The sequence below is a fragment of the Poecilia mexicana genome, unplaced genomic scaffold, assembly GCF_051168715.1.
Source record: "Poecilia mexicana isolate PSO_F unplaced genomic scaffold, ASM5116871v1 scaffold_13, whole genome shotgun sequence".
NCBI lineage: Eukaryota > Metazoa > Chordata > Actinopteri > Cyprinodontiformes > Poeciliidae > Poecilia > Poecilia mexicana.
The window spans coordinates 31,225,322-31,235,645 of NW_028263382.1; the positions used below are offsets into that span (position 1 = coordinate 31,225,322).

General features: G+C 38.6%; 1 protein-coding gene across 1 annotated transcript in view; it reads right to left on the reverse strand.

Annotated features, from left to right (window-relative positions):
• Nucleotides 1-9,765, reverse strand: part of dph1 (diphthamide biosynthesis 1) — an 80,043-nt gene extending 70,278 nt beyond the window's left edge. The window contains exons 1-2 of the mRNA XM_014998854.2: nt 9,611-9,765; nt 6,555-6,704 (exon numbers count right to left, since the gene is read on the reverse strand). Coding sequence (XP_014854340.1) covers nt 6,555-6,704; nt 9,611-9,662 — 202 coding nt within the window. The 5' untranslated portion in view covers nt 9,663-9,765. The remainder of the gene's footprint in view (nt 1-6,554; nt 6,705-9,610) is intronic.
• Nucleotides 9,766-10,324: the final 559 nt, after the last annotated feature.

Consider the following 10,324-nt stretch of genomic DNA (forward strand, 5'->3'; position numbering starts at 1 on the left):
TAAACTTGTTAATGTCAGACTAAGATAACCTGAGCAAGTAAAAAAATTGCAGTATAAGTTTCAGTACTGATGACGTTGAAAGTCCCAACGTTATGCAGACTGTGAAAGGAGTTTAGAAACTGAAGCTTTGCCGTTGCTGCAGTAACCTGAAACAATAGCATTTCCATCAGGACGCCTCACAGTTGGTTTGACATTTATGTCTTAAAAGCTTCGTCTGTGGTCTACAACAAACACTCAAAATATTACAGCAGTCAAACTGTCTACTCATTTGTCTCCCAAGACAATCTTTCTCAAAAACATTCATAATTCTCATTCCTTTGTATCCACAGGCTCTTACCTGTACGTATGAAAGAAAAAAACTTCAATAAAAAGAGTGATTTAAAAAGAACACTCACAATGAAAGCGGCAGTAGGACTTACTTCAAGCTTGTACCGACATTGTTTTTGTTTTTTTTCTTCAAATTGACTACGAATGTAACCAGTGACAGGCCAGATGAACGTTTATGACATTGACGTTGTAATTACAATGCAACGCCTTGCAAGGAAACCTTGAATTAATGCATTGATGGTGATGGTAATTTGACACAAAGCCTACGTCAGTGGTTCTTAACCATTTTTGAGGTACCAAACCCACCAGAGTGTAGTTAGTTGGGTGACCCAACTAGAGTCTAGTTGGGTCACCCCAAGATCACCAAGTCTTCTTAAAAGGTAGAGTCTCCGAGAACAGTTCTCCAAAATATAATCAGTGTTTTTAGCAAAGTTGAGCTGACTGTCCAGGAACGACCCAAGGTATTTAAAATTTGCCACAGTTTCAACAGGTTGGCCATTGAGAGAAACTGGAACCACTTTAAGGTCTTGTTTAGATCATTTAATTAGCTCTACATTCTTAAGAGAATGAAAAATTAATAATAAATAATAAAGACTTTGCGGTATTCTGATTTAGTAATGTAATTATATTAGTTGTGTTACCACCCCCACGGCACTAGAGGCAGTAGCAACCCGAAAAGATGCGACTAAGGAGCAGATTTAGAAGTACACCGAAAGCTACATTATTTGGTAAAAACTGTGAGTTTTGCTGAAGTAATTAAAGACACAAGTTCAAATCCATGCTGAGAGTGGAACTCCTTCAATCAGTGCTCCTCCGCAGCACTGATTGGCTAAGCAATGTAACATTATCCTTTGCAGCAAGTGATGGCAAAGCGGGGCGTCATCACAACTTTACACAAGTGTGACTTTACCTCCGCGGCAGAGGCTCCGCCAAACCCGAGACCGACTCATCGAACCCAGGTTAAGAACCACTGGCCTACGTAAACAGTGCAACATAAAAGATTCCCCAATGGCATCTACGGTCGAGGTATGACTGTGGCCTGAAGAGAGAAATAATAAAAAGGAAAACATCGAGAATAATACAGCGGCAGTATTATGTCTTCACAGATAGTGATATTTTATAGAACAATCATGTAACCTCTGTCAGTAAATGTATATCATACATGACTTAAAAACATTTTGACTTTGTAATTTAACGCTTTGAAATAGGGCCTCTGTCTCTTTAAAAACTCCTGCTCTTTCTGAAACTCCGCCTTCAGGAAGTCATCAAAACATGTCTCCTCTATTAACCCTTTAACAACATTTTTTCCAGCGTTTTACTGAGAAGTAGCTCGCATATTGAGCTCAGCTGATGTGTATTTCCACCAAGCGGTTTGCTAATTGCTGCTGGCTAGTCTGAAGGAGCCAAGCAGGGAAGTTGCAGGAGAGGGGCACTCTGTGAGGTGAAAGTTTGGAAACTGCAGCTCCTAGGAGGAGCTCTGTCCTTGAAGGTGGAGCTAGGTCCACCCAGGTGTTTTGGGTAGATTTTTACGATCCTGTACAGTAAACTGCTCAACCAAACAACACCCAGCTGATATTGTTCAGAGTCGCCACAACTAGTCGCAACAGGTGTGCGGTGGCCCCTAGTGGAGAAGCAACAGGGCTCTGAGCCAAACAGGCTCATCAAACTTCCTGGTTTCAATCCAGGTTGTGGGAAATGAAGGAATTAGACTTGAGAAATGTCAATTTTATGATGTGTTACAAAGTTGACAGTAATGGAAAGTGAAAAATATAAACTCAGCGACTGAAATACAATTATTAGCAACAGAATTTAGCCTTTATGGGATTGAGAAATGCTGGAGTAAAACCTGAAAAACTACAAGTTGACAAAAACATAACCCTGGCCTTTTACATATGGGTGATAGTGAGATACAGAAAACAGAGTGAAAACAAATGTTTACATGAGCATTCATAAGCATGATCTGTTTCAAAATTCTATACTTTTTCAGACTATTTCCATTTTATCTTTTAGGCACATTCATTTACTGGAATATCCAGACTTTTCAACCAACATGATACAGTGAACTAGGCAAAGTAAGATGGAGAACAGAAAAAAAGTAGGATTTCTAACCAAACTATATCTACTATCATATCAAAACATGTTTGATGAATTTTATTTATTTATTTTTTTAGAAATTACATTTTCTTAAATAAATGTTAGAATTCAGTTTGGCAATTCAATTTTATTTCCTCCATACTCTATTTTCCACACCTATTCAAGAGGAGACTGCATTCATAGGTGGTGTGCTTAGAAACTTTCCTCTATGGACAGTGAGGAGAAAAGAAAATCTGAGTTGGGGGACTCACAGCTTCAGAGTGAGTGCAGTTCTCCAAAACTGTCAATAACACACCAGCACAATTCCTATGGGAGAACCATCACTCTAAAGATCAAAAAAGGCCAACATGTTCCATTTACAAATTCAGTGTTAACTGACACCAAAGCACACAGGACATGAAGTGCATGTGAAAAGCATTTTGCTTCAGTTTAGTGACCCAGAAGAGGGAGCAGAGCGCAAGAAAAAAAAAAAAAAAAACCTTTCTGTAAAATTACAGCAATACGGAGCTTAAACCATTTTCAAAAGAAGCCACCCTCAATGTGCCTTTTTGTTGGTATAACACATATATCTTGGCTGTGCCTAGAACTGCACATTTCTGGACTGAGATGTCTGATGTTGTTCCTGGGATCTGTTTGAGCCACTGCTCCAGTTTGGGGGTGACTGCCCTGAGGGCCCCGATGACCAGAGGCACCACTGTGGTCTTCACCTTCCAGGGCTTCTCCAGTTCCTCTCTGAGGCCCTGGTATTTCTGCAGTTTCTCGTGCTCCTTTTTCCTGATGTTGTAGTCACTTGGTATTGCTACATCCACCACAATGGCTTTCCTCTGTTCTTTATCCACCACCACAATGTCCGGTTGGTTCGCCATTACCGTTACCATCTTGTCTGTCTGGATCTGGAAGTCCCACATGATCTTAGCTCGGTCATTCTCCACCACCTTTGGGGGTGTTCCCCACTTTGACCTCGGGGCTTCCAGTCCATATTCTGCACAGATGTCCCTGTACACTATGCCCGCCACTTGGTTATGTCGTTCCATGTACGCTTTCCCTGCCAGCATCTTGCACCCTGCCGTTATGTGCTGGACTGTCTCAGGGGCCTCCTTGCACAACCTACACCTTGGGTCTTGTCTGGTGTGGTAGATCTGAGCGTCTATGGGCTCTTTGCACCTAAGGCGTTGACGTCACATCTCCAGGAGCTAATGCGGCTCACTTTTTTCCGCTTTGAGTTACCATGACTGGTAGAAAAGACTAAGTTGTATTTCAGATGCAAAAAAAACAATACTATTAACATTGTTGTCTCCCTAATATAATGGGCTTTTAGGTTTCGTTAATTTCCAAGCGATCCTGAATTAAGAAGATGGTTTGTAAATATCTGTCGCTACCAGCTAACGCCGCACAGCAAAGTTTGCAGCTTTCACTTCACTCCGGATCAGCCTAAAACTACCGGGGATACAGATGGTAAATAAAGGAGCCTCCCTGAGTTATTTCCATGGAATCACTTCTATATTCAGCCTGAAAGAGTTTATGGGAACCAGAGAGCAGACCAGAGCCAGACAGCCGAGCAACTGATCCGCCTGTACATACCGCTGTAAACACCGTCCTATCTGAGCTCTTCACAAGAAACATGCAAAGGTAATAAAACGAAATAACACGGAGACATGAAGCAACACAGTCATATTTTTCTAAAAGCAGCAACTTTGAACCTGAACAGCTGAACCAGATCTCTGACACTAGAGCTGCGCTACTGTTAAGCTATGAGGCTTGTTGTGCTTCGTCAGGCTTCGGAAGTAAAAAGCCCGAACCGTTAGTCTGTGACACTAACGACAATAAACACACATAATATACTTGAAAATAAGATAAATACATTGTCCGTTAGAATGTTTAGATACTTAAATAGCACATTTTACAAGAACAATGTCCGAGAATATTGCCTACTAGCATAAGCTAACGTTAATGTTAGCCACAAAGTTTAAGTAAAACTCACCTTCGTGTCAGTGAATGTATAACGAGGCGTACATCTAAAACCTTTCTCCAGCTGACTTGTTGGGGCTTCGGATCGATGTACAAACCTTGGCCAAGCCCTGCAAGCACCTAATGTAAATGATATTTGTATTGGATCGGAAACAATCGAGCCGCTTTACCCCGAATGCGGAAGCTGAGGTGCAAAGAGCCCATTGCTCTGGTGTTTAGGGCCTGTTCCTGTGCAGCCAGGATGAGGGCCTCTGTGCTTTCCTTGAGTCCAGCTTTCTCCAGCCATTGGTAGGATTTCCTGATATCAGCCACTGCAGTTATTTGTCGGTGGTACATCCCATGTAGGGGCTTGTCTTCCCATGATGGTTCCTCTAGCACCTCGTCTTCTGTTCCCCATTGCCTGAGACATTCGCTGAGCACATCGTCCGTTGAGGCTTTGTCCTTGATGTATTTATGGATCTTGGATGTTTCATCCTGGACAGTGGCTCTCACACTCACTAGTCCTCTGCCTCCTTCCTTACGGCTTGTGTACAGTCTCAGGGTGCTGGATTTGGGGTGGAACCCTCCATGCATGGTTAGTAGTTTCCGAGTCTTAACATCCATGGCCTTCATCTCTTCCATTGGCCAGCTAATTATTCCGGCAGGGTATCTGATTACTGGTAAGGCATAGCTGTTTATTGCACGGATCTTGTTCTTGCCATTGAGCTGGCTTCTAAGGACTTGCCTTATTCGTTGGAGGTATTTGGCTGTGGCTCCTTTCCTTGTGACCTCATGGCTCCTTTCCTTGTGACCTCATCGAGGTTGCCATTTGCTTGTGGTATTCCCAGGTACTTGTAGCTGTGCTCTATGTCTGCTATTGTTCCTTCTGGTATATATCTTTTTTGGGGGGGGCATATTGCTCAGAGATACTACATTTCCTATTTGTTTTGGTGGTTTGGTGGATTCGTCCTGTCGCTGTTTCCAGAAATTCTCATCTTACTGTCAGTGCAGGCAAAGGTAACCTTTTTCAAAAAAGGACATGTTGCAGGTGGGAAATTGTGCAGTAGCAGCTATCAAAGTCAGTTAAGTCAAAACACACTCATATATGGCTTCAAGCATTTTTACCTTAAACTGGCTTTCTGCATCAAATGGCAAATGCAATGGAATCTTAAAGTCCCCTCCCTCTGAGCAGTAACACAAATCTAGTTATATTTATGAAATAATCATGAGTTACTGGTGAAATCTTCAGTGCAACTCAACATTTTAGCAGAAAATAGGGGAATTTCTAATAGTTTTGTCTTTTCTAAGTAATACACTTATGTAACATTTCTGAGAAAAGTACAAAACAGACAAAAAAAAACAAATAATCTGAAGTTTCCTTGATGCTCATTTTGTTTCTAAAGTCTTTTGCACCAAGTTATATTTCAGTAAGTCTCATAAAAATGCAAAACTGCTGAAACACCAAGTTCTTTAAATCAAGCTTACAAACCTGCATACTTAGCAACTGGAATATTGACCAATACATTTGATGTAATGATGCTACTTGCCAAAATGTAATATCTGTTATTAGTTTTCACAACTGTTAACTATATAATATATAATTTATGGTTTTCACAATGCAGAACTCTTTGAACCACCATGTTGTTGTAATGTGCTATGCAGTTAAACTTCACTGATTGGTTGAAATAACAAAAATGAAATGTATCTCATTAGATGAGTGCCATGTAGTCTTCCTAAAATACAGAACTGCTTTTTAACACACTTTTCTTGTCAAATCACCATCCTCAACATCAAAAAAATCCCAAACTTGTTTTGGTGCTTTAAATTATTAAAATAAAAATAAGCTAAAATGTGTTCACTTTTAAAACATCATTGTTCAAAGAAGCTCAACTTATAGATTCATTTTGTTAAAGCATTGGTGAAATTAGGCAATTTTCAGCATTAGAATCAAACTTCTTCAAAGTAAAGCACATGGAGACACATAAGTGTAAACATATTTTTCAGAAGGTAAGACCACCAAAATATATTTTTGCTATGCTGTAAAGGATCATCTGAACCTGCTATATTACTATTTAACATCTGCTACACTTTCATCTCGAAAGCAAATATTAAGACTGGGTGAGTCGAAAGTGCAAATATAGAAATTAAAATGAACAAATTGTCTAAAGGAAGATTAAAAGCATCACCTCTCTTCGCTTTTGCTTGTCTCACTCTCCAAACGGTCTTGTGGATCTCAAAGTTGTAATTTGACGGCAGGACCTTGATGGCTTCCTGTAGCTCAGGGTCTTGGAGGATTTCATCTGGAATCTGATTGGCTACCCGTCGAGGACCCCGCGCTGCAGAGGAAAGGTGATCATTGACATATTATCAGTTTGAGAAAACAAACCGGGTGAATCATACAAAAGGACCAACAGCAGAACATTAACAACCGGTGTGTGGGAGGAGCAGATTACAGAGAAGGAACCGTCACTCAAATTAGATTTCCACAAATTACTGATGGGTTTAAAATTCAGTGAAATCAGAGAAGATTTCACTGAATTTACATCTCTACTTAGTGTAGAGATGTAATTTCAGTGACAACATCAATGTATAAATGGAAAATTTAAATTTAAATTCAGCACCTAAAACATCTCTTCCCGGCTTTATTGTACAAGTTTACATTTCCACAGAGCATTATTCCAGATTATGCTTTTTTTTTTTTAAAGATGGAGAATGTATTAATGTTTGAATCACAATGTAAAATCTAAAAGAATTATTTATAGATAGCTAATGATAAATAATAGTCATTTATCAGGTTTTCACTTTAAAAAAGATCTTAAATAAAATCTGTACCCTTGTATGGGCTCTGAGGGGTGTAAATACATTTCTATTCTAATCAGCTGTGTGATTGGTCCACGCGCTGTCGGGTTTAAATGCATAAACTATAAACCTCTCTATTACAAACCTATCCTTTAGGAATAAATCTGCTCTGCTAGTGAAATGCTAAGCGCAAAAGAGACGCTTGCAGCCCGGCTTTTAAAAAAACCAAAAAATATATATATATTTTTTTGTTTTGTTTGCTTTTAATTTTCCTAGAATCGTAAACAAGCGACGCTTTGCCTGGCGGCGGGGCTAGTAAAGCATGGTGGGCCGCCAGGCTTATAATACACTGGGGGAAACCCTGGTGTAGATTTATAATTAAATCTACACCAGCTTTACTTAGAAAGCACTTTAAGAACAGATATTAACTGCACCAAAGTTTTGTACGGCATTCATAAGAAAATAAAATACAGATGAAAAGACATCAGAATAAAACACAATAAATTAAACAGGTAAGATACCTGGATCACAATGCATTAGAAGAATAAAATTATTATAGGGAGTGATGTGAAGTGTTCCAGTAATATTGAAGGGTAAGTTGTTCCACAGAAAGGACCAGTGACAGCAAATGTCCAGTCTCCTCTGCTTTTATGTGTACTTCTGGGAACATGTAAGAGCAGTTTATTATTTAATCAAAGTGTTCTGGAAAAGAAGAACATCATTATGGAGACATGGCGTATCCAAGGCAGTTCATAACTTTAAAAAGAAGAAAGAATAAAAAAGAAACGATAAAAGAATTAAAACAATAATATAGGTAAGAAACTGGCAGTCAATGCAGAAGAGCCGGAAATGTGGCTACATGCTCACGTTTCCGGTTAAGAGTCGAGCGAGACATTTGGAGACATTGTCAAGAAGATTGCTCCATTTTTCTATATGATGAGTCATCTAAACACAAAAACTGTTCTCAAGTTCTCTAGTTTAGTTTTTATTAAAAGGCTGCCCGACTCTGTGTAAAAATATGATTGCTCATCTTACTCTTTGAAACATGCATTTTGTATCTTCACAGTCTACAGTAAGAGCAAGAATAAGAGCAATAAAATACTAGCTGATATGGATATTTTGATAAACGTTTGCCTATTTTTCCCGTCCCTGAACAACATAACAGTTTAAGGTATCATTAAAAAGTTCAATTAGCTAATTTCTTATTTTTTTGTTTTTATCTCAAAATGGATTTAAAAATAATAATAATAATAATAATAATAATAATAATAATAATAATGTACTCAAAACGAGTACTTCTCTTGCATCTACAACAGATGTTGGAGAATTGAAAGGTGGCTAAACTCTCAAATATATAAGTAAGGAATAACGGACACAAGACCTTGCTGCTTGGCCTTAGACGGGTATGGAGATTTATTACACACTTCCACTGATTCGTCTTACAGCTTTATCAATACAAAAACCAAAAATGTCCTTGTATTCTTAACATCACCCTTTTTTATACAATCTCATCTTCACTGCTGTAAGTTGGAAAGTTTCGACCAATGGTATTGCTACCCTTGATTTACGTGAGGATCCTGGCACCCTCCAACACTGGGTGTCTGTTGAACTTCCTTGAAAATATTCGGGACCTTTTGACCTCAACATCTGCTCCATTTCAGAATTGCCGAATAAGCCAATTCATCAGAGGTTGTTGTTTTTACCTGTCCAAACAGCATCCTTTCCAAGTCATATTTGGTCCAACTTTGTGCTTTGTACGCAAGGGAAGGGAGGGTGTCAGGTCAGCTTGACCCAAAGAGGTGCCAAGAATCCTTTCCAAAACAACTCCATAAATAGTATTTCCTCTCTTACACAGACAACCAGCCCATTTCCTTAGCACTTCCTTTTCATTTAATAAAAGTCTTAAGCAAACGCATAGTCTACTTTTAATTCTGACAAAAAGCAGAGGCAGTCTACTCAAATATAAGAAGAACCATTTTGTGTTATTTTAAGTTATTCAAAAAGGAAGCAAAGTTTAAAGTGGAAAGCCATCGAATCAGGAAAATAGTTTAAAGCATTTAAAGACGTGGTGTAGTTTTTGCAGTAATTATACCAACTGACGGCTTTCCATGTTCATATTTGCTTAAAAAACACTTATTTCAGCATGTTTTCCTAATAGAAAACTCTGAGTTTATTTGCTCATGGAACATGATAAGTTTAAAACTAAAGACAGAATTCATGCACCGTAAAAGAAATGTTGTAATTAACTCAAAATGAATCAGCTGTGATATTGAACGTGTTGGCGTGTGAATTAGAGACATTTAAAACATCATGTTATCTCTCCTACTAGACCGTGCAAGAAAGCCGGTAAAAATGTATCTGACTCACACTGTTAATAAAACACTGAACGAACATGAAACGACAGGACACATTACATGTTTCATTAGCGACATGTTTCCTTTACCTGTAGGCTTTTTGACTGGAACTATCTCCACTTCGGTCGTGGGCGCAGCCATGTTTGCTCACTTCCAAACAAGAAGCACGTGAGCGACAGAAAGGCCAATCCAATCGCTAGAGGAGGAAAGGCACGATAAGACGAGCACCGAACTCATCGATGGCACAGCGGCGGACCAGAATACAAGTTACGTTCTTCTTCTTCTACAGAGCACCTTCCATTTACGTCGAATCGTCTGATACGATATTTAGCTAGAACTGTTCGCCCTCACAAAACCGAAACACATACAAGAAAATGTTTTAGAAGGTAATAATGAAGGTAATTATGAAGTTTAGAAAACAAAAATAAAAGGGACATGAAACAAATAAAGAAAGCAACATGGCTTGCGATAGAAGTACAATAAAAAGATTGAAGCTGATATACTTTTGCCCAGGAATTTTTCAACTTTATTTAAAAATACAGCGAATTTGTATTCCGTTGTAATTGTTACGTAATACCCCCATTAAGGTAATTCTTCCTCCCTAGCATCACCCTTAGTTTTGTTTTTTTAATTAACGATGTCCAACTCTTCCTCATCCCCCCTCCAAAAAAAATACACGATCAGTTAGACGAAAAATCAAAGTGAAACATTAACCAACAAATACTAAATAAAATTATATACAGTAAACTATACATAAATTATTTTATTATTATTATTATTATTATTATTATTATTATTATTAT